General features: G+C 41.4%; 2 protein-coding genes and 1 pseudogene across 3 annotated transcripts; all 3 read right to left on the bottom strand.

Moving 5' to 3' along the window:
- LOC139380452 (synaptotagmin-1-like) overlaps window positions 1-713 on the bottom strand; it is a 2962-nt pseudogene extending 2249 nt beyond the window's left edge.
- A 542-nt stretch (window positions 714-1255) lies between these two features.
- On the bottom strand, window positions 1256-5056 carry LOC139406311 (calumenin b). The gene is made up of 7 exons (XM_071148804.1): window positions 4790-5056; window positions 4029-4255; window positions 3741-3934; window positions 3465-3631; window positions 3320-3380; window positions 2933-3132; window positions 1256-2833 (listed from the first exon to the last, which is right to left on the bottom strand). Exons 2-7 carry the CDS (start codon window positions 4250-4252, stop codon window positions 2729-2731), a joined length of 951 nt encoding a protein of 316 aa, XP_071004905.1. The 5' UTR covers window positions 4253-4255; window positions 4790-5056; the 3' UTR covers window positions 1256-2728.
- Window positions 5057-10762: 5706 nt separating this feature from the next.
- LOC139406110 (NLR family CARD domain-containing protein 3-like) lies at window positions 10763-22923 on the bottom strand. 2 transcript variants are annotated; one of them, XM_071148596.1, is made up of 14 exons: window positions 22865-22923; window positions 22108-22391; window positions 21893-21991; window positions 20408-20506; window positions 17649-17729; window positions 17410-17511; window positions 15479-17272; window positions 15211-15384; window positions 14920-15093; window positions 14337-14510; window positions 13908-14081; window positions 13578-13751; window positions 13253-13426; window positions 10763-13049 (listed from the first exon to the last, which is right to left on the bottom strand). In XM_071148596.1, the coding sequence occupies exons 2-14, from the start codon at window positions 22284-22286 to the stop codon at window positions 12869-12871; spliced, it is 3579 nt and encodes a 1192-aa protein (XP_071004697.1). In that variant the 5' UTR covers window positions 22287-22391; window positions 22865-22923; the 3' UTR covers window positions 10763-12868. The 2 variants fall into 2 exon arrangements, with proteins under 2 accessions (XP_071004697.1, XP_071004689.1); XM_071148588.1 differs by having other exon boundaries at window positions 22862-22921.
- Between the last annotated feature and the right edge of the window lie 2415 nt (window positions 22924-25338).

The raw sequence follows: 25338 nt of genomic DNA, 5'->3' as shown, positions 1-25338 counted from the left end.
TTGGGTATGTCATTTTAAGCAAAAAAAAGAAAAAGGGTGTGATCCTCAAGAGGTTGTTGCTTTACTCCACGCTATTTATTAAAAGTTTGTGTGTAGCCCTCCACAGAGAGTTGATATTACGCAATGTGTGTGTGTGTGTGTGTGTGTGTGTGTGTGTGTGTGTGTGTGTGTGTGTGTGTGAGTGTGTGTGTGTGTGTGTGTGTGTGTGTGTGTGTGTGTGTACCTCAGAGTTGTCTCCCTCCAGCTCAGTGTCCGTGTTCAAGCCGTTCTTTCCCTTCTTCTCCTATGTTAGCATACTGAGACTTCAGCAGGAGACATCTACATTCCAACTGGATGACTGGTATTAATGTATACATGTCCCTGTGTAACTGCGCATGCATTTATGACATCGGCATTACTGTATGTGTGATTGTGCGTGCATATACTGAAAACCGGTATGCATTATGTTTCCGGTGGTTGATACCGTTTTGTCTCATATTGACTCTATGTATAGATGCTGCTGCCTGAATTAGAACTGTAGGATGCGGTTTCTGCAGCAACGCCGGTATCAAGTTCCGGCCCCACCCAGAGATAGAGATGCAGATTCACACACATACTGTACACACACACACAGAGCTTAGACCTCTGTGGAGCGTTGTGACTTCAACTCTGTTGTTCACCTTGCTGATGATTCGGTGGACAGGGACGTTGTATTGATCTGTGTGTTGATTCATGTCTTATAGGGAATTATAAACTGGGTGGTTTGAGCCCTGAATGCTGATTGGCTGACAGCCGTGGTTTATCAGACCGTATACCACGGGTATGGCAAAACATTGTTTTTACTGCTCTAATTACGTTGCTAACCAGTTTATAATAGCAATTAGGCACCTCAGGGGTTTGTGATATATGGCCAATATACCACGGCTAAGAGCTGTGTCCAGGCACTCTGCGATGCATTGTGCATAAGAACAGCCCTTAGCTGTGGTATATTGGCCATATATCACACACCCTCGTGCCTTATTGCTTAAATGTACTCTGTGATTGGAGGCCCTATAAGAGGGTCATTCATTTAGATACACCCACAGCATTCTATTCCAGTTTCATTTTTAGAAGAAACTGAATTTAATAATTTAATATAACGTCTTGGTTGATCCGATGGTTCTAAAATATGTGGAAACTGATATTTTATTTAGATTGGTCTAAAACTTTTCACCCTATATAATACATAGCACCCAATGGTTCATTAGATTTCTATTAAAGCAACCCCACACATCGGTACTCCACAAAATCCTTTTAATCAGAAAAACACTTCTCCATATGACTGGTAACAGCACACACACTGTCGACAAACAGGTGACAATGAATGTACAGGGCAGTCACCAGTGACAGGCATGGCACTGCATTGTGTGTAAAAAAAACAGCTATATCATATACATTATATAAGACAACGCAAACACTTTACTAGAACCCTCTGTCATAAGGGCTACATAACATGTCATAAACAATCATACTGTGTCAATTTATCACAACTGATTTTACACCAACAGTCATGACTGTTTATGACATTGTTATGGCAGTGTTAAATAGCCCTTATAACAGAGGGTTTAAGTGAAGTTGAACCAGACCAATAACAGTGGTTATAGATGGTCATACAGTGAGGGGCATTATACAGTTATGACAACGATAACTAAAGAAGCCTGAGGGGAAATCTGACTTTAATAATCCTCCAAACTTAGTGTATGATTGTGTAGTGTGGCACAGCATAGAATTCAGCAGATTCCAAAATAAAACAGGATGTTCCAGCCCTATGTGCTAGCTAATACAGGGACTAGATCAGAAATGTAGGAGGTTCTCGGACTAAAGTTGAGAAACACTGATCTAGCCCCATCACCAAGGGACTAAAACCTGCACACAGATTTTCAGGCACACTCCTTGGATTACAACCACTAACCCTGGCAGGATTGGCCACATTGCTGGTCTGCGTATCAACTTAAAGAGCAGTTTGTGGTGGATAGAGAGTGGCCCCTGTGTTATAGCTCCCCTTCATAGTCCAGTGCATAGCAGAATACACACACAGCTATTTTTATTTTACCTTTATTTAACTAGGCAAGTCAGTTAAGAACAAATTCTTATTTAACAGTGGGTTAACTGCCTGTTCAGGGGCAGAACGACAGATTTGTACCTTGCCAGCTCGGGGATTTGAACTTGCAACCTTCCGGTTACTAGTCCAACGCGCTAACCATTAGGCTACCCTGCCGCCCCTATACACAACAGGGCTTAAATCAATTCAGTTAGTTTCCGATTACATTTTATTTCACTTCCTAAATTGAACACTGAATTGACCCCAACACGCAGTTCGGCACATAATTGCATGCACGATATTGTTTTTGTAACCTTGTTTGAACAAACACTTACTACTGTCTTCTATAAATCTTTTTTTTTTTTATAACAAAGTTGCTATGCAAACAAAAAGACAAGCCAAAGGAAATATCCTTTCCATTGTCCGAGAGGGTGGTGGAGGCAGAGCTGGAACAAGGTGTCCTGATTGTGTACTACTTAGTACAAAGTAATGCATTCACTAGTGTGTATAATAGGCCAGGAAATCAAATAAAATTGTCCTTGGCATCAGAGTGAAAAACTCCATCTCAAATGTCACTCCATATAGTGCGCTACTTTTAAATTGGGATTTTAAATTCCATGACTGAGTTGAATTGGAATTGAGCCCAACCCAGCATGGGAAGTGGAAGGGTTAGAATTCATCGTGTCTTGCCAAGGCTTCTCCAAAGTCAGTAGCCTGGCTACCAACGAAGAGGTCATACTTCTCAACGATCTCTGCCTTAGTCAGTTTGCCATCCTACAAAGGGAGAATAAATAAATAAGTGTTTCAGTATTTGCTTAAATGCACACACACACAATGTAGGCAACTAGCTCAAACATCAACATGTGTGTGTACCTTGTCATTATCTGACTCGTAGACCAAGTGTTTGGCTTCTGCCTCTGCGTGGTCATAGTCTGAAGGCAGGATCCAGTCTTTGGTCTCCTCCTTGTCCATGCGGCCATCTTTGTTTGTGTCTCTGAACTCAGTAAACTGTTCTCTCTCTGTCCTCACCCACTCTGGCTCTGACGGATCCCCCTCTTGGTTATACATGTCACCTTGAGGATGGGAGAGAAGGGAAAGGAAGGGAGAGAGAGAAATGTTAATGAACTGCTCTCTGTTCTCACCCACTCGGGCTCTGCTGATGCTATAAATCGCACCTATGTCCTCCTCCAGGTGTAATAACGCCATGTATTATAGCAGGCATTAAATAACCCATGTACTTCTCCAGATGTTATAACTTACCTATGTACTCCTCCAGGTCTATAAAGCCGTCTCCGTTCTTATCAATGTCCTCCATGGTCTCCTACAGGAGGGTAATGGCACAAAGATGTTACTGCCGGGCTACCTTCAAACAACTTAAATGTTTTATTTATTGTCTATGACCTACCAGTACAACTATATCCTTCATATGGTCGTACTCCTCAGGATGGAGGAAAGCTGTAAACTCCTCTTTATTGGCCTTCAGGTCAGCATCCAGGTCAGACATTTTGAATCTCCTCTCATCACGTGAAATCATCTGTCTGTAGCTGAAGCCATCCTCTGGGTCTGGATCATCTAAAAGGTCACACACACCAATTAGAAAAATCAGACCTTCCAATAAAAAGGGCACTGGTCAGGTGTCATAGATTACATTCTTATACTCATTTCAGAGTGTGCCCCATACCCAGTATGTATCCATATGTAGCATTCTTGTACTCCTCCCAGGACACAAGTCCATCTCCATTATGGTCATGACCTTTCCACTGGCGGTCCACATCGTCATAGATCCACCTCTTCTGACTGTGTTTGATCCACTTTTTCATCTCCTCTACTGACACATACCCATCCTTGTCCTCATCTATATGCTCTACCAACATACTGTAGGGAGAGAGAGATGGCTTGTTAAACCATCTTTTCTATACAAATCCATTTCTCACTTCTATACAAATGTAGCTGCTAGAGTGTGTGTTACCCAAGTCTCTCCTTGCTCTCCTCTGGTGTGAGCTGATCGAAGGTCTTGGCCTCGTCCTGTCCTAGAAACGCCTCGTGGTCGTAATCAAAGTTCTCTGCATCTTCATGGTCGCGGTTGCTAAGCGGGTCGTCATGGTGGACGCGGTCCTTTTTCTCGATGGTGGGTTTACTAAAGGCATAGACCACGCACAGCGCAAAGCACATGACCAACGGCCGCAGCTCCATAATCTGACACACATACACACAGGAGCGAGAGCAGAGTTAACTAACTTGGTTTACTACACAACAATATCGTTTGTGACAGTGCGTTTAGTTGACAGGAATTCGTCATGACTTTCCTGAGTTTAACTAATTCGGGGTTTCACCTACTCATCTGTGGGTTCACCGTTTCTGGCTAAAATAAACAGGGTAGCTAGCTAATTTGTGAGTGCTAGGACGTATTCATTACGGAAACCGTTTAAGAACCTAACAGAGTAAAACGAGAATTTCTATCGAACAAATTCAGGTACGTCACTCCACGTTTCGTTCCGGTTGTTTCCGTTTAAGAAGCGTTTTGCAACAGAATCGGCGTAATGAATACACCCTTGGTACCGGTGCAGTTTGCAAGCTAGCCAGACATCAGTTGTTGTACTAAATGCGAGATGTAATTTGCACTGCCTACTTCAGTGTGTGTGTAACGTTAATGTTACAATAACTAAACAAGGGGAAAAAACATAGATGAACTGTGCATTTACGTAAGCCTGAAATAGATACTTTACTCACCACCGGTCTTTCTGAAAAGTCTTTCGATTTTGAATATCTAGCTACTCCGGATACACACCCATCGTTTCCGGTCCTAAAAACTCAACCAGCCAACAGCGTTACATCTGCGTTTGTGCCATGCCTCTTGTCCATTGGTCCACTTCAGGACAGCTTCGGCCTTGTGATTGGTCAATAACCGCCACGTCCTCAAGCTATGAGCAATGGAACGCGGTTTGGGTCTTTGCTGTCAAAAACGATACACGTCAAATAACACTATTTGACATGTCAAATAAGATTGTTGACCAATCAATCAGGACACGAATATGACTGCACGTCACATAATAATTTAACGCCTTCATACATTTTTTAAAAGGTTGTTTTTTACGTAGATATTGTACATTGATTACACATTCACATTTCATGTCACAACAATTCATCAATACGTATGCTATGACACTGGTAAAGTTGTTTCGCGCTCCTACGGTGCTGGTCATTTAAAAGAAAGCTAGCTAGTTCATGGATGCAAACAATGTTCTTCCCCAAAACATAGAAAACGACATCTGTTTCAGTAGCTATATAGTTAGCTAGCTAACTATATAGCTAGGTGTCATCATCTAAAATAACCCTAATTTATAAGATAGTTCTTATTTATTTAATGGTGGTCGGGTCCATATATGTGACGCTAGCCACAATAAGGAATAGCTACAATAGTGTATTTTGTGGTTAGCCTTCAAAATAAACGTATGTCATTGACAGTGATGCAAATGAATACAAATAGTAGAATTGTGCCATAATTGAATAGATCATGCTAAACGAGGTTAGAATGTTATAGAAAATAAACAAACGACAATAATTTGCTAATTTGACAAAAATCTGTTTGAAATCACACTATTATAGTATTATACTTTAGAATTGCATAGGGGGCATACTTATTTCACTGTACAGCCTTACCTATGGATTGTGGATCAATGACATGGGGTATCAGTCTACTCAGTGACACGCAGAGAACATTAGCGTCGAAGCTCTAATTGCGGGACTCTGAAACAACTGTGAATTGAGACACATTTTTTGTCAACCTATGTGTATTGAACATTATTCCAAAGGAAAAACAATACTGGGTTGATGTTTTGGAGTCTAATAACTCAGAGGATGTTGGGAAAAAATATATTGGGTTTTGAGTAGACTGATAGCCCATTTCATTGATCCCCAATCCTTAGGTAAAGATGTACAGTGCAATATGAATGTCTATACACACACTAGGCTGACTGGGGTTTGCTTCACGTGGCTAATGACGCTCGACCGGATCTGGTTATGGGTTATGAAGCTAGCCACAATATGGATTAGGCATAATAGTGGAATTTGCGGTTTGCCTTCAAAATAAAGGTACCGCTTTGAAAGTGATGCTGAAGGTTACAATAGGCTGGAATCATGCCATATTTAGATTAGATAATGTTAAACAAGGTTGGAATGTGAAACAATGGAATGAAGTACCAGTCTACTCAGTGACACCGACAGAACACAACTGTGAAGAGTTTACGCAAATATTAGCATTGTAGATCTTATCGCGGGACTGTGACTGTGTGAAATCACCTTATAAGGTTAGCTTTGGGCAACAGGGTTAAGTAGCTGGCTATCTACTTCAATTTCAATAGTCGAACAAGTGGCTATCTAGCCAATACTTACTCACAAGGATTCCTAAATAATTCCCAAGAATAATGAAAATGACTGCAGTTTCTAGTGGTCATTGTTTTCAGGCTGATTGTATTGGTGCAAGCTCGGTACCCCAGAAGTTGCGGTCGAACAAATAATGCCTTCTTACGTTTGCTTATTTGCAGACATTTTGTACAACTTTGACAGTTCTACTGATAGTAGTGGTGGCGCTTGCCTTGCACGTACAAATTCAGAACACAACATTCTATAATATAAGTGTTATTTTACGTGTCAAAGTAAAAGCTAATTTAACGCGTCAAATAGTGTTATTTGAAGTGTATATTTTGACACGCAAAGACCCAAACGCGTTCCACAATGAGCGTCACCTTCCCCATTCATGCAAATCAGCAGCACTTCAGGCAGTGAGCGATGAATTATCAAACACAACATTTATAGGTATTATGTATTTATTTTCACAACACAAACTTTAATTTGTTTTTTTAAACTGCACCACACAACCAAGTTTAATAGTAAGTCCTACATTAGTGCATCCCCTCTCAAACTGCATACCCATCTCATCATCAATCACTGACATTTTGACTGAGTGGGGATGTTCAGAAATTAAAGAAGCCCATTTCAGAGGTCACCATAATAAAAATATATACTGTAGGATAGAGACGTAAGCAATGCCAGGCTTCTCAATTCCAGGTTAATCAGGAAATATAGTACTAAAATACGGTAATCAAGCACAACATGTCTAGGAAGACATATTTATTTCAACAACATAAACAAGCAGTGGTGACCCCTCATTCAAGGTTTGAACCCCATATTTATAGCAAAAATGGGGCATGCCTGTTTTGCATGTTATTTTGGCATTAATACGTGTCGTATATCAGTTTGCAAACAATGTAAAAAATAATATACATTAAGTTAATAAAGCCTCATACAAACATGGTATCTTTTGTTTTCTTGAGTAAGGCAGCTCCAAAATGCAGGTGTTTCAGCCTAGCTCAGTGCTTTCTGTGATGGTGGGGAAAGCCAGCAGAAAATATGGAGCGTTGCGCCGTGATTGGCTCAGTGTTCTGTCACTCATGGTGACTTTACGTAACTGCAAAGTGTAAGAGGATACTTTGTTGCGGTTCAAACACTTAAAAGACACCCTATCCCCTCAGCCCTCGAAATAAGTGGACACTTCTGATGACGTATCATGATGTCTGACGAGTATACACTTGCAGGGCAAGGGTGGAAAGAATGATTTTTAAATGGACCACCCTTGCCCGGAAATTCATCCCGAGATGATTGTGTTTTCAGCCACCGGTAGCTTGTGGGTGCTTTATATGCGCTACAGTCAATTATGAGTGCATGTCTACTAATATCAAATACATAATAATTAATATACGCCTACTGTATGATAGCAAGGAAATTAATTAGCTAACTGACGTTAGCCTGCCAAAATGGAAAATGTTTTATTTTTACAATTTCCAAAAGATAACCAAACAAAAACATATTTACTTTTTACGAGGCGTGTTTGTGCCGTCATGTGCATTAGTTGCACAATTTCTAACTTATTTGCATTCGTTTTTACTTACACTTGTATGTTGACTTCGCCATTGAGGTTGTTTTTAAGTGTTCGCAGACTTTTGTTAGCGGATGTACAATCGTCGCAAATTGAATTATGGGGAGTTTCGGGGCCAGGAGTGAACATAATTGTACACTCGCAAAGCCGACTGAAAACGAGGGCTGAGGGGCTTGCGTTGCAAACTTCCCTTGCTTGGCTAATCATTTGGACCGCCCTCCAAGATGGCAACGGGGATTCCCCCAAGGGCATAAGGCAATGGAAAGTGGACGAGGGTGAGTCTTTTAAGTGTTTGGACCGCCGCCAGTGAAAATGTTTGTCCTTTGGCTACTGCGGTAGAAGTGCACATCCAAGAAGGCTCAAGGTCATTGGCCACAGATAAAATCGTGTTATATGTGCAGTAGCTTTGATTGGACTGATCATGTCAACATCATACTTTCACAATCTTAATTAGCAATCATCACATGAATCAAGTCGACAATATACTGGCAAATCCCTTTTAATCTTTGTCATATGAAGATAAATAATAAAGAAATTATAGGTAAAACGTATCGGTACTCATCGACCATTGGACATAAACATTACACAACAAGTTGGAAATCTCAAATTTAACAATGAGTGGAACGAATCAGTGACAGTGGCTGTGTGGTGGTCCCATATCGGGGATTAAGGGTCTCACTTCCAAGTTTAAAATGATAAACATTCAACATTGGCCATGCTGTCAATTAAGCATGATTTGTGCTGCGCTCAAAACAACTGTTAACTCGGAGGCCCGCGGCACCACCTTCCTGTTCAAGTGAGCACAGCATGAACAATGTGAGCCCAAAAATGTATTGTATGCTGCTGCATAAATTGTAATATGCCAGGGAAATATGTATACTGTAGCTAAGAAAGTAATACTAAGTGTATATTGTGTAGTAAAATGTTAGTAGGCCATGTGTCTCACCCTAATAATTTGGTCTATTTGCTCCTCTTCATTTTGCCTCTAAAGTTACGTCCGTCCTAGCGCTCTCATTAATATCTTAATCGAAATTACGGATTACCTCTTATCTGCATGTGTCACAAGGAGACCAAGGCGCAGCTTGATGAGAATACATTCCTCTTTATTAAAGAACCACTTACACAAACTAACGTGCCGCTATAAACACTGGTGCTGACACAGGCAACTAATACATAGACAATAACCCACAGATAAACCAAGGATTATGGCTACCTAAATATGGTTCCCAATCAGAGACAACGATAAACAGCTGCCTCTGATTGAGAACCAATCTAGGCAACCATAGACATATAACCCCCTAGACATACAAAACCCCTAGACAATACAACAACTAAACACACCACCCTTGTCACCCTGACCTAACCAAATAAGAAAACAAAGATAACTAAGGTCAGGGTGTGACAGCATGTCGTCCCCTTATGCCATAGTTTGTACATCTCAGTTGTCATTAGAAACCACATTTGTTTAAGCAAATCAGTCATATCAGCTATGTTTTTTTAAAGGCAGTAAATGAAGCTGAATTAACTGTTTCACTGCCAGACAAGGTTCCGCTGATAGCCAGCTGGAGTAGTGGTAAGATGTCGGGACTGCAGTTGGGACAGCTTTATGTAGGCCCTAACAGTTTGTGGGCACCGTTATAGTGCAATTACTGTATTGTTTAGTGTTGTGTAGTGGCTTTGCTGGCATGTATTCCACTTTTCTTTTCACCCCACTAAGATTGAGATGCTAAAATCGGTACTGTAAATAAGACACACAAAAAAAAACTTTAAATACAAATAAGAGGAAAATGCTAATTATTGTACCCCATTGTGTGTGCTCCCCCCTCCCCTGTTGTCTTGGCGGTCCTCTTTGTGTTCTGGATGAAGTAAGAGTCGTGTCTGGCTGGGAACGTTCAGTCACTCAGTGGCCGAAACTGTAATCTCCTGCAACAGAAACAGCAACAAACAACAGAAACAGCATCAAACACCACAAACAGCTGAATTTTAGCTTATTGATATGGCATAAAAAACTGAGCTGAATTAAAGCATCTCAATGTTTGTATTTGGCTACAAAAGGTAAAACTCTGTGCAGTACATTTGGCATTGAATGGAGTCACTAGAAGAAAAGGTCCAACCCTACCGCAGTTATCGATCGATCCAAGATAGAGAGCACAGCAGTGTGTGTGTGTGAGAGAGAGATTTTTTTTTTAACATTCAGAACAAGCAATTTCAGAGTCCGATATATACACTGAGTGTACAAAACATTATGGACGTCTGCTCTTTCCATGACAGACTGACCAGATGAATCCAGGTGAAAGCTATGATCCCTGAATGATATCACTTAAATCCACTTCAATCAGTGTAGATGAAGGGGAGGAGACAGGTTAAATAAGGATTGTGTCTATGTATAAGTGCCATTCAGAGGGTGAATAAGCAAGACAAAAGCTAAGTGCCTTTGAACGGGGTAGGGTAGTATGTGCCAGGTGCACCGGTTTGTGTCAAGAACTGCAACGCTGTTGGGTTTTTCATGCTTAACAGTTTCCCATGTGTATCAAGAATGGTCCACCACCCAACCTGACACAACTGTTGGAAGCATCGGAGTCAACATGGGCCTGCATCCCTGTGGAAGACTTTCGGCACCTTGTAGTTCATGCCCGGACAAATTAAGGCTGTTCTGGAGGGCGAAAGGCTGGGGTGCAACTCAATAGTAGGAAGGTCTTATTAATGTTTTGTACACTCTCTCTCTCTATATATAGTACCAGTAAAAGTTTGTACACATCCACTCATTCAAGGGTTTTTCTTAATTTGTATTATTTTCTACATTGTAGAATCATAGTGAAGACATCAATACTATGACATAACACATATGGAAACATGTAGTAACCAAAAAAGTGTTAAACAAATCTAAATATTTTATATTTGAGATTCTTCAAAGTAGATACCATTTGCCTTAATGTCAGCTTTGCAGATAGTCACCTGGAATGCATTTCAATTAACAGGTGTGCCTTGTTAAGTTAATTTGTGGAATTTCTTTCCTTAATGCGTTTGAGCCAATCAGTTCAGTTGTGACAAGGTAGTGGTGGTATACAGAAGATAGCCCTATTTGGTAAAACACCAAGTCCATATTATGGCAAGAACAGCTCAAATAAGCAAAGAGACATTAGTCCATCATCACTTTAAGACATGAAAGTCAGTCGATCCTGAAAGTGTCAAGAACTTTGTGCAGTCGGAAAAACAATCTTGCTCTATGATGAAATTGGCTCTCATGAGGACCGCCACAGGAACGGAAGACCCAGAGTTATTTCTGCTGTAGAGGATAAGTTCATTAGAGTTAACTTCACCTCCGATTGCAGCCCACATAAATGCTTCACAGAGTTCAAGTAACAGACACATCAACATCAACTGTTCAGAGGAGACTGCCTGAATCAGGCCTTCTTGGTCAAATTGCTGCAAAGAAACCACTACAACAAGACACCAATAAGAAGAAGAGACTTGCTTGGGCCAAGAAACACAAGAAATTGACATTTGTCACGGCTGTTGAAGGAAGTGGACCATGGTGTAGCGTGGTGTGCGTACATTTTCTTTTATTATAACAAATGAAGCCAACAAACGAGAAAACAACCGTGACGCTATGTGCCATAAACAAAAGTCAACTTCCCACAAAGACAGGTGGGAAAAGGGGTACCTAAGTATGGTTCTCAATCGGAGACAACGATAGACAGCAGTCCCTGATTGAGAACCCTACCTGGCCAAAACATAGAAATACAAATAATTGAACATAGAATACCCACCCCAAATCACACCCTGACCAAACCAAATAGAGACATAAAAAGGATCTCTAAGGTCATGGCGTAACAACATTAGACTGGTGGAAATCTGTCCTTTGGTCTGATGAATCCAAATGTGAGATTTTTGGTTCCAACCACTGTCTTTGTGAGACGCAGAGTAGCTGAACGGATAATCTCCGCATGTGTGGTTCCCACCATGAAGCATGGATGAGGAGGTGTGATGGTGTGGAGGTGCTTTGCTGGTGACAGTGTTGGTTAATTTATTAAGAATTCAAGGTATACTTAACCAGCATGGCTATCACAGCATTCTCCAGCTATATGCCATCCCATCTGGTTTGAGCTTAGAGGGACTATCATTTGTTTTTAACAGAACAATGACCCCAAAACTCACCTCCAGGCGGTGTAAGGGCTATTTGACCAAGGAGAGCGATGGGGTGCTGCATCAGATGACCTGTTCTCCACAATCACCCAACCTCAACCCAATTGAGATGTTTTGGGATGAGTTGGACTGCAGAGTGAAGGAAAAGCAACCAACAAAACCAGAGTTGAATGTCTCAGACTGGCCAATTAAAATAAAATATTAAGATGGGCAAAAGAACACAGACACTGGACAGAGGAACTCTGCCTAGAAGGCCAGCATCCCGGAGTTGCCTCTTCACTGTTGACGTTGAGACTGGTGTTTTGCGGGTACTATTTAGTGAAGCTGCCAGTGGAGGACTTGTGAGGCGTCTGTTTCTTAAACTAGACACTAATGTACTTGTCCTCTTGCTCAGTTGTGCACCGGGGCCTCCCACTCTTTCTATTCCGGTTAGGACATTTCTAAGTGACCCCAAACTTTTGAATGGTAGTGTATATTTTTTAAACTATATCTTCCCGCTGTCTCTGAATTATTAGCTAACAACCCAGCATTCACAAGGATGCAACAAACATCCTTGTTTCTTGTTATAACAATGTTTGTGTGACATTTCCCCATACATGCAGTGAAAATGTCTGCAGACAGAAAAGGTTTCTTCACAGAAAACTCTTCTTGAAATGTATGAAAATGCATTAAAAAGGTGGAAATGTACCATAATAGTTTTATCAGACAAAAACGTTGTACAGAGTACATTATACAGTAAGTTTCTCCAGTTTACAGAGTGGATCCTCCAAGACATCAGAGAGCATCTTCTCCCCTGAGTCTCCTGGTTTATTCATTTGTAGATCTAGCTCTCTCAGGTGTGAGGGGTTTGACCTCAGAGCTGAAGCCAAAGAGGCACAGCCTTCCCATGTGACCCAACAACATAACAGCCTGCAGAGAGAGAAACACCTGTCATTCTGTCAGTTCTGGACACACTGAAAAACAATTTCTGATTGCTTTCCTGAACAGCACATTATTTGCCTGATGGGTGGCAACAACTTAAAAAAGGTATAAACATGCTATTTTTGATTACTACATTTAGTTTATAATTTGTTTTCATGCAACTTCATGGTCTCCAAGAAAGATGGCCTTACCCAAGTTTTTCCACTTTACAGTGTGTATTCCCCAGTCCAGCAGAGAGCAGCTTCACTCCTGAATCCTGTAGGTTATTGTGACTCAGGTGCAGCTCTCTCAGACTAGAGGAGTTTGAGCTGAGAGCTGAGGCCAGAGACCCACAGCATTTCTCAGTGAGGTTACAGCATTTCAGCCTGGGAATAAAAATGAAGGTAATATTTATAGATTGCACAGTCACAATGTTAATGTCCATCAGCAAGCTGCCTGCACACTGCCTGCAAGCCTCCAGGTGGATCAGTTCTAGCGCCCCTATTCTGACATTATGGAATATGCTGTAATACTTACGAAAGTCTTTCCAGTTTACAGAGTGGATCCTCCAGGACAGCAGAGAGCATCTTCACACCTGAGTCTCCTGGTTGGTTGTTGGTCAGGTCCAGCTCTCTCAGATGTGAGGGGTTTGACCTCAGAGCTGAAGCCAGAGAAGCACAGCTCTCCTCTGTGACTCCACAGCCTACCATCCTGCAGACAGAGTGGTTTGTTTGTATAATATGCATTTTCATAGGACATGATGACATTATTTATGTTCAAACATATAACTACCCAATTTAGTTTCCCTTTATCCTTTGTGAACATTAATGAAATAAACAAAGAACATGCATTTTAATTACACATCACCTCAGTGTTTCCAGTTGACATTGTGGTTCCTTCAGTGCAGCAGAGAGATGGTTAATTCCTGAGTCTCTTAACTTATTTCCACCTAGGTCAAGCTCTCTCAGGTGTGAGGGGTTTGTCATCAGAGCTGAAGCCAGATAATAACATCCTTCCTCTGTGGTTTTAGAGTTATACAGCCTGCAGAGGGATTCAACATAATTGAATGTCCTACTGTCATCGGCATTGTAGTACACTTCATTACTCATTGAGAAGTAACTTCGAGTTTCTAAGAGCAACTGGAGAGCTGTACTTCCTCATTCTCCCTTAGGTTTCTGATCTCAGAATTAAATGCCCATGCCCAGATATCCTCAACAAAATCAGATCACAAATCACATAATCATTTGACCTAAATCCTGAAATTACAGACCGTTCTTGAGATGCTTTAGTACTCACTTCAGTTTTTGCAATTTACACTGTGGATTTTCCAGGACAGCAGAGAGCAGCTTCACTCCTGAGTCTCCTGGTTGGTTGTTGTTCAGGTCGAGTTCTCTCAGGTGTGAGGGGTTTGACCTCAGAGCTGAAGCCAGAGAAGTACAACCCTCCTCTGTGACTCCACAACCAGAAAGGCTACAGAGGGAGAGAGTATTACATTTACATTTTAGCCAGTTAGCAGACAATCTTATCCAGAGCGACTTAAGAGTTAGATTATAACTATCCTCATGTAAACAGCTATTAGAGATCCACGTATTGCTTAGTGAATGACAGATGAATGACCCAATCTTCTTTCCAAGAAGACAGCCAACTTCATTTGATCACCTTATTACAGGAGAACTTTCCTCAATGCAGGAAATGTAAAACTTGTAATATATTTGAGTTTTTAAAAGGCTTCAGAAGTATATAATTTCAATTTTCCCATAAAAAAAATGTCCATGAATTATAATCCACATAATAATTCAAATTTCCTGTTGCTGCAGGATTCTTTTCCTGCTGTAGCAAACTGGCTCGCATTAGGATCCGACATCTGTATGAAACTAACCTCAGTATGTCCAGTTTACAGTGTGGATCCTCCAGTACAGTAGAGAGCAGCTTTAGCCCAGAGTCTCCAAGGATATTCCTGCTCAGATCCAGCTCTCTCAGGTGGGAGGAGTTTGACCTTAGAGCTGAAGCCAGAGAAGCACAGCCAATCTTTGTGGTACCACAGCTCTTCAGCCTGCAATGGGGAAAATACTCCGCTCTATACACAACTGGACATTTAAAATAGTTGAATCATTTCACATTTCCAAAAACTAAAGGAATGATATATTCCCACTCTGAGAGATGCCCTTACCTCAGTGTCTTCAATTTACAACCTGGATTCTTCAATCCATCAGAGAGCAGCTTCACTCCTGAATCCTGCAGTTTATTGTCACTCAGGTCCAGCTCTCTCAGTGAAGAAGAGTTCGATCTGAGAGCTGAAGCTAAAGACTTACAGCATCTTTCAGTCAAGTTACAATCTTTCAGGCTGGAATAAATAATAAAACACATTTGGTCCACAAACAGGGTAAAGACTACAAAGACCATGAGGAAATTATGAAAATGTGTCCATAAATACTCACATTGCTGTTCTGGTGGCTTTGACCACTGGTAGCAGCCTAAGAAGACCCTCCTCTGATCTGAAATACTTTCTCAGTTCGAAAACATCCTGCTTCTCCACTGAAGTCAGCAAAACAAAGACCAGAGCAGACCACTGTGCAGGTGACAGTTCAGCTTTTGAGAGACTTCCTGAGCTCAGATAGCTTTGGATCTCCTCCACTAGAGAAATGTCATTCAGTTCATTCAGACAGTGGAACAGGTTGATGCACCTCTCTGGAGAGGGATTCTTCTTGATCTTCATCTTTATGTACTTGGCTGTTTCCTCACTGCTTTGGGACTTGCTTTCTGTCTGTGACAGTAAGCCTTGTAAGAGAGTTTGATTGGACTCCAGTGATAGGCCCAGAAGGAAACGGAGGAACAGGTCCAGGTGTCCATTCATACTTTGTAAGGCCTTGTCCACTGCACTTTTGTGTAGAAACAATGCAGGTGTTTCTCCTGACATTGTCTTAATATTTACACCTTGAGAGAGAAGATTTACATTGCTGTTTTTGAATGTGAGAAACACATACAGAGCAGCTAAAAACTCCTGAATGCTTAGATGTACAAAGCAGAATAACTTCTCCTGGCACAGCCCTTTCTCCTCTCTAAAGATCTGTGTGCACACTCCTGAGTACACGGATGCTTCTGTGACATCAATGCCACATTCTCTTAGGTCTTCCTCGTAGAAGATCAGATTACCTTTTTCCAGCTGTTGATAAGCCAGTTTCCCCAGTTTCATTATCATTACTGTATTCCAGTGGTGATCAATGTAATCTTCTCCAAGATACTTTTTACTACTCTGTTTGGTCTGAAAGATCAGGAAGTGTGTGCACATTTGAGTCAGAGTCTTCGGGATCTCTCCACTCTCTGCTTCACCCAACATTCTCTCTAGAACAGTGGCTGAAACCCAACAGAAAACTGGTATGTGGCACATGATGTAGAGACTCTTTGAGGATTTAATGTGTGAGATGATTCTGCTGGCCAGGTTCTCATCACTGAATCTCTTCCTGAAGTACTCCTCCTTCTGTGGGTCATTGAACCCTCGTACCTCTGTCACCTGGTCAACACACTCAGGAGGGATCTGATTGGCTGCTGCAGGTCGGGAGGTTGTCCAGAGAAGCGCAGAGGGTAACAGATTCCCTTTAATAAGGTTTGTCAGCAGCACATCAACTGAGGTTGACTCTGAGACATCAAAACAGGTCTTATTGTTCTGGAAGTCAAGAGGGAGTCGACACTCATCCAGACCATCAAATACAAACAGGACTTTGCACTCATCATAGTTAATCATTTTGGATTCTTTCATTTCCATGAAAAAAGATTGTAAAAGTTCCATCAAACTGCATCTCTTCGTCCTCATCAAATTCAGCTCACGAAAAGGAAGTGGAAATATGAACTGAATATCCTTATTGGCTTTTCCTTCGGCCCAGTCCAGAATAAACTTCTGCACCGAAATGGTCTTTCCAATGCCAGCGACTCCCTTTGTCAACGCAGCTTTTATACGCCTGTCTTGTCCAGGTAAGGGTTTAAAGATGTCATTACATTTGATTGGTGTATCTTGTGTTGCTGGTCTCCTGGATGCTGCCTCAATCTGTCTTATCTCATGGTCATTATTGACCTTTCCACTTCCACCTTCAGTGATGAAAATCTCTGTGTAGATGTCATTGAGAAGTGTAGGGTTTCCTTGCTGTGCTAGTCCCTCAAAAACACACTGAAATCTCTTCTTCAGAGTTGATTTGAGCTTCTCTTGGATTTCTGCCTCAGCACTGACATTTTGGTGCCTGGGAAAATTACATAAAATGTTTAAACATTTTGTATCAAAGGAGGAACAAATGGAAACTGAATTTCAACAGTTATGAAGACCTGAGACAATGTGGTCTCCAAGTGATATGAAGCCGTAGAAACAGCAGACACTCACATTTTCTGATCTACGGGAAAGACATTCGCTCCTTCATATGGCTCCATGGACACAGTGCAGGAAGGAGGACAGTCCTGTCTCTGCTGAGGAAGTGGAGGGACCCTGTCAAAACAAACTTTTACATCTTTACAAAGAACAAGAAGTCCTGGGTGCGTGTTTATGAGTTTTGTTTTAAAGAAACCATGAACTCTAAATATTGTAATAACATTTTATTTGACATAAGTGGTTCATTACTGAACCTCTTTGGCAGGTCCATAGACTTGTCACTCTTCATAGACAAACAGCTGGGTACAGGAGACACTGGTCTCTCTTGTTGGATCCTGACAAAAAACAAGGAAATTATATTTAGTTGGGCTAAGGAAGAAATAGTCAAAATTGTTGTTGAGGAGTAATTATAATGTACAGTACCAGTCAAAAGTTTTGACACACCAAGAGTACTCGTTCCAGGGTTTTTCTTTATTTTTACTATTTTCTACATTGTAGAATAATACTGAAGACCTCAAAACTATGAAATAACACATATGGAATCATGTAGTAAAAAAACCAGTGTTAAACAAATCTAAATATATTTTATATTTGAGATTTTTCAAAGTAGTGACCCTTTGCCTTGACAGCTTTGCACACTCTTGGCATTCTCTCAACCAGGTTCATGAGGTAGTCAGTCACCTGGAATACATTTCAATTAACAGGTGTGCCTTATTAAAAGTTAATTTGCGGAATTTATTTAGGATCGGCCCCTTTAAAAAAAATGTTTAACCTAAAATGACACCCAAATCTAACGGCCTGTAGCTAAGGCCCTGAAGCAAGGATATGCATTTTATTGGTACGATTTGAAAGGAAGCACTTTGAAGTTTGTAGAAATGTGAAGGAATGTAGGTGAATATAACACATTAGATCTGGTAAAAGATAATACGAAGAAAAAACCAACCGTTCTGTTAGCATCATCTCTTTAAATGCAAGAGAAAGGCCATAATGTATTATTCCAGCCCAGGTGCAATTTAAAATTTGGCCACTAGACGGCAACAGTGTATGTGAAAGTCTTAGACTGATCCAATGAACAATTGTATTTCTGTTCAAAATGTTGTATCAAGACTGCCCAAATGTGCTTAATTAGTTTATTAATAACTTTTCATGTTCAAGATTGTGCACTCTCCTCAAACAATAGCATGGTATTCTTTCACTCATAGCTACTGTTAATTGGACAGTGCAGTTAGATTAACAAGAATTTAAGCTTTCTGCCGTTATCAGATATGTCTATGTCCTGGGAAATGTTCTTGTTACTTACAACCTCATGCTGATCGCATTAGCCTAAGTTAGTTCAAACGTCTCACAGGGGACCCAGCAACCCTGAAGTTTAATGCATTTGAGCCAATCAGTTGTTGTGACAAGGTAGGGGTGGCATATTGAAGATAGCCCTATTTGGTAAAAGACCAAGTCCATATTATGACAAGAACAGCTCAAATAAGCAAAGAGAAACGACAGTCCGTCATTACTTTAAGACATGAATGTCAGTCAATCCTGAAAAGTTCAAGAACTTCAAAAGTTTCTTCAAGTGTAGTCGCAAAAACCATAAAGCGCTATGATGAAACTGGCTCTCATGAGGACCGCCACAGGAAAGGAAGACCCAGAGTTACTTCTGCTGCAGAGGACAAGTTCATTAGAGTTAACTGCACCTAAGATTGCAGCCCAAATAAATGCTTCACAGAGTTCAAGTAACAAACACATCTCAAAATCAACTGTTCAGAGGAGAGTGCATGAATCAGGCGTTCATGGTGGAATTTCTGCAAAGAAACCACTACTAAAGGACAACAATAACAAGAAGTGACTTGCTTGGGCCAAGAAACACCAGCAATGTGTGGTGCCCACCATGAAGCATGGAGGAAGTGTGATGATGTGGGGGTGCTTTGCTGGTGACACTGTCTGTGATTTCTTTAGAATTTAAGGCACACTTTCCTGACCCCTCCTGTCTCAGCCTCCAGTATTTATGCTGCAGTAGTTTATGTGTGGGGGGGCTAGGGTCAGTCTGTTATATCTGGAGTATTTCTCCTGTCTTATCCGGTGTCCTGTGTGAATTTAAGTATGCTCGCTCTAATTATTTCTCTCTTTCTTTCTCTCTCTCGGAGGACCTGTGCCCTAGGACCATGCCTCAGGACTACCTGGCATGATGACTCCTTGTTGTCCCCAGTCCATCTGGCCGTTCTGCTGCTCCAATTTCAACTGTTCTGCCTGCGGCTATGGAACCCTGACCTGTTCACTGTGATTACTACTATTTGACCATGCTGGTCATTTATGAACATTTGAACATCTTGGCCATGTTCTGTTATAATCTCCACATGGCACAGCCAGAAGAGGACTGGCCACCCCTCATAGCCTGGTTCCTTTCTATGTTTCTTCCTACGTTTTGGCCTTTCTAGGGAGTTTTTCCTAGCCACTGTGCTTCTACACCTGCATTGCTTGCTGTTTGGGGTTTTGGGCTGGGTTTCTGTACAGCACTTTGATATATCAGCTGATGTAAGAAGGGCTATATAAATGCATTTGATTTGATTAGATTTTTCAACATTACAAAGACCCAAAACACAACTCCAGGTTGTGGAGAGGAGAGATGGAGTGCTGCATCAGATGACCTGGCCTCCACAATCACCCGACCTCAACCCAGTTGAGATGGTTTGGGATAAGTTGGACCGCAGAGTTAAGGAAAAGCAACCAGCTCAGCATATGTGGGAACTCCTTCAAGACTGTTGGAAAAACATTCCTCTCTGCTGGTTGAGAGAATGCCAAGAGTGTGCAAAGCTGTCATCAAGGCAATGGGTGGCTACTTTTAAGAATCTAAAGTTATTTTGTTACTACATGATTACATATGTGTTATTTCATAGTTTTGATGTCTTCTCTATTATTCTACAAAAATAGTAAAAATAAAGAAAAACCCTTGAATGTGTAGGTGTGTCCAAATGTTTTACTGGTACTATATGTGTGTGGTTAAAACAACAATTCTTATAACCCTTGTTCACTGGAAAAGTTGATTGGTGGTCCCATAGACTGGTCACTCTTCATAGACACACAGCTGGTTACAGGAGACACTGGTCTCTCCTGATGGACCCTGTCAAAAACCATGGAGATTAGTTTTAGTCTGAATGGGGAAGGGTGAGGGTGCTCAGATATCTGTATGGCAATCATTCTTAAATGGAAGAACTTTGGAACTACTAAGACTCTTCCTAGAACTGCCCACCCAGCCAAACTGAGCAATCGGGGAAGAAGGACATTGGTCAAGGAGGTGACCAAGAACCCGATGGTCACTCTGACAGAGCTCCAGTTATTCTGTGGAAATGGGAGAACCTTCCAGAAGGACAACCATCTCTGCAGCACACCACCAATCAGACCATTATGGTAGAGTGGCCAGACGGAAGCCACTCCTCAGTTAAAGGCACATGACAGCCCACTTGGAGTTTGCCAAAAGGCACCTAAAGTACTCTCAGACCATGAGAAACAAGATTCTCTGGTCTGATGAAACCAAGACTGAACTCTTTGGCCTGAATGCCAGGCATCACGTCTGGAGGAAACCTAGCACCATCCCAACGGTGAGGCATGGTGGTGGCAGGATTGAGGAAAAGATGAACAGAGCAAAGTACAGAGAGATCCTTGATGAAAACCTGCTCCTGTGGGCTCAGGACCTCCGACTGGGGCAAAGGTTCACATTCCAACAGGACAACGACCCTAAGCACACAGCCAAGACAACGCAGGAGCGGCATTGGGACAAGTGTCTGAATGTTCTTGCATGGCCCAGCCAGAGCCCGGACTTGAACCTGATCTAACAGCTCTGGAGAGACCTGAACATAGCTGTGCAACTACGCTCCCCATCCAACCTGGACTCCCAAGTGGCACACCGGTCTAAGGCACTGCATCTCAGCGCTAGAGGCATCACTACAGACCCTGGTTCGATTCCAGGCTGTATCACAGCTGGCCGTGATTGGGAGTTCCATAGGGCAACGCACAATTGGCCCAGCGTCGTTAGGGTTTGGCCAGGTTAAGCAGTCATTGTAAATCAGAATTTGTTTTTGACTGACTTGCCTAGTTAAATAAAGGTTAAATAAAATAAACAAAAAACCTGACAGAGGTTGAGAGGATCTGCAGAGAAGAATGGGAGAAACTCCCCAAATACAGGTGTGCCAACCTTGTAGCATCATTCCCAAGAAGACTTGTGGCTGTAATCGCTGCCAAAGGTGCTTCAACAAAGTACTGAGTAAAGGGTCTGAATACTTATGTAAATTTAATATTTCAGTGTTTTTGTTATACATTTGCAAAAATGAATATTTTTTTTTGCTTTGTCATTATGGGGTGTTGTGTGTAGATTGATGAGGGGGGTGAAAACAATTGAATTAATTTTAGAAATAAGGCTGTAACATAACAAAATGTGGAAAAAGTCAAGGGGTCTGAATACTTTCCAAATGTACCGTATATTTGTGGCTAAAACAATAAGTCTCATTACCCCTGTTCACTGGAAAAGTTGATTGGTGGTCTCATAGACTGGTCACTCTTCATAGACACACAGCTGGTTACAGGAGACGCTGGTCTCTCCTGATGGACCCTGACAAAAACCATGGAAATTATTGTTAGTCTGACTAGGGAAGAAATTGTTTTTGACGGCGCTCAGATATCTGTATCAGGATTATGTAGGTGTGTGGTAAAACTAAGTCTTATTACCACTGTTCACTGGACAATGGTTCTTTACTGAAGTTATACGGAGGATCGATTGACATGTCACTCTTCATGGACACACAGCTGGGTACAGGAGACACTGGTCTCTCCTGCTCCTCTTTCTCGCCTGAGAGAATATTTTTCGAAAAACTGTCCCCCTCCTCTCTCTCTGCAGAGAGACTCATTTTAGAGGTTGTAATTCCCTTCTCACGGGAAGACAAATACTACTGTCCTCTGACCTAGATCAGCCCTGTGAACACACACACACACAGAGACACACACACACACACCTCCACCCATACAGAGAGGGAGAGAGAGAGTATCAATCATACACAATGCTGTCAAATAGCTACTACACACACTACCAAATTTAAGTGGCTGATATCTGTAACATGTGTTGGTTATCCAGGAAGTGTATCACTTTCGACTGTTACGCATTTGCCAACTATTGTCAACTGGACTACTTTAACTTGTTAGCAACTTTGCTAGAATGTATACCTAGCTGGCACATGTACAAGCCATAGCAGTGACAAAGATTAGTATAATTTAAATGAATGAGGTGGTCCTTTCTGCAAACAGTGTATTTTTTATGAATTTAGCTGGCTAGATTACACAGTTCGCAAACAGGATCAATAATTGAATAGACATTAAATATGCTACTCCTTTAATCTCCCCTTTTCCCCATCTCTGCTCTACTCTTCTCTTTCAATAACTTTCTATTTTCTTGTTGCAAGAAACAAAAACAGTCTGTAATGCTTACCACTAAGATGGGTTGCTCGGTTTGAGAATGCTGCTGTAGGCTGTAGCTTCGTTGTTTGACTGCTTAAAGGGCAGAACGTAGGGAGGGCAAGCCAGGGCAGGCACAGTATTTGACTTCCGCCTTATGGGAATTTGGTAGCTAGATGAGCTACATTTGCTTGGTAGGTTGTTGCTATGCCTCTTTCCTCTTTCTGTGATCTTTATGGGTGCTTTTACGCTGTGTGGTGCATGGAAACAGAGTAATCTTCTGAGCCACTATCTTCAGACTGACATAGGGTAAAGGGCAATGTGCATCACCAAAGTTGTCCGAAGTGATTTAATAAAATAACAGGAAGTAATTTACACCAGCTGTCTGCATATGAAACCTTGTGAAACAGCCTGTTTTAAAACCTGGGAAAAACATGTATTAAAGGTGGATTAACAAGTGACTCGGTGTGGCGTACAAACAAACAAAGCCTCCACTGTGATCCAACAGTTGTACATTTGATGAGAAAGAAAATATCTTTGCTGATAAATGTAGGTACTTTACGCCCACTGTAACAGTGTTCCTCTCCACCAGAGAGCACTGTTGTTTAATGAATGGTGAGGTTTGTCACCTGCTCCTCCTCTCTTCCAAATCATACTGCCAATATACCTTTTACTTCCCCTACGTTTGTCTTTTTCAATATAGCTTTTTACTTATCTCTATGGTTCTATTTTTATATTGATCTATTTCTCTCCTTCTCTCTCTCTTTCTCTCTCTCTATTTTTCCAACTCTCTCTGTCTCTGTGCATCATCTCCACAATGCTGGACTTCAATGGGGTTGGAATGGATGTTACCATAGCAATCACTCATTTAGGTGGGATACCATCGGATACCATACTGTAACCAAAGACATATAAATGTAGGGTCTGGGAGGGTGGGGGTTTGAGGTTGGGGTTTCTGGGAAGGGTTTAGGGGTGTTAGGGGTCTCGTTATCAGTGGTTAATTGCCACATTAGCAGGAACAGGGTGAATCTGTGGTGGATCAAACTGTATTACAGTGATAGCAACACCTCCTGGCACACGCCTGGGGGCAGTGGGAGGGGCGACTGGCATCAGGTGTATGTGTGTCTTATTACATTTGGGTTGGTTGCATGATGGTTGTTTTATTGATCCAGTCTGCATTCCCACCAAGATTCCCACACAGATTAATCTCTTTCTCTCTCTCTCTCTCTCTCTTTCTCTCTCTCTCATGCTCTTTCTCTCTCTCTCTTCGCAGTCACATGTGTGTGTTTAGTTGCTGTTTACTAGATTGTCTCTGAATATACAGCCTATGCATGCCTCTGACACGCACATATTGCCCTGAGAGATCTCTCCACGTGCTGCTCCTGTCACAAGAACATATAATAACACAATTGTACATTGTTTAAAAAATATTTATCCTCCATGAACAATATTACATTTACAGTAGACTTTAATAAGACCAGAATGGCTTTCTAGTGATCTGTGCAATTTTACACATTTTGCCATTGGATGGAGAGAAAATGTAGTAATTTTATAACACATTTCATGCTAATCTACTCATTTTGCCATGGGGCAGAGAGTAATTTTTGCAGTTTTAAAGCTAATTTCCTGCAATTCTGCAAATCTTCCCATTCCCCTATTACTAGCCTGTTTCTCTTTCGTATCGTCTGAGATTCCCAAAGATAAGAAAGCTGCCGCGATCATCCCTCTCTTCAAAGAAGGAGATACTCTAGACCCAAACTGCTACAGACCTATATCTATCCTACCCTGCCTTTCGAAGGTCTTCGAAAGCCAAGTTAACAAACAGATTACCGACCATTTAGAATCCCACCGTACCTTCTCCATTATGCAATCTGGTTTCAGAGCTGGTCATGGGTCCACCTCAGCCATGTTCAAGGTCCTAAATGATATCGTAACCACCATCGATAAAATACATTACTGTGTAGCCATATTCATCGACCTGGCCAAGGCTTTCAACTCTGTCAATCACCTCATTCTTATCGGCAGACTCAATAGCCTTGGATTCATAAATGACTGCCTCATCTGGTTCACCAAGTACTTGGGCCTGGAGACATATAACCGCTCTCAGATTAATAGACAGAGCTATGGACTGACCATCCCATTATATATAAATTATTGTTTTAACCATGTTATGAGACTATAAAGTGGTTGTTTACATTTACATTGTTTACAAACATTGGAGAAAAACAAGCTTATATTCTGGGTTCTCATGGAGTGTGACAGTTGAGCTAAACTCATGAGGCATTTATGTTATATTCTTCAAGAATCAATGGATATATATATTTTTATATATAATTTATATGTTGAAAAATGGATGTAGCAACTACAGATTGCCCCTTTAAGTCTATCAAAAGTGAGCAAGTTTTTATTTCCAGCACGAATTAGATGTTTTTATTCCATAGGCTGGGATCCGCTCTATGCAGCAGTTGCAAGAGCGCATTTTTCACTGGCTGTCCACTGGTTTCAAAAACA

Source organism: Oncorhynchus clarkii, chromosome 1 (assembly GCF_045791955.1).
Source record: "Oncorhynchus clarkii lewisi isolate Uvic-CL-2024 chromosome 1, UVic_Ocla_1.0, whole genome shotgun sequence".
Taxonomy (NCBI): Eukaryota; Metazoa; Chordata; class Actinopteri; order Salmoniformes; family Salmonidae; genus Oncorhynchus; species Oncorhynchus clarkii.
This window is presented reverse-complemented; position numbering and strand designations above follow the sequence as displayed.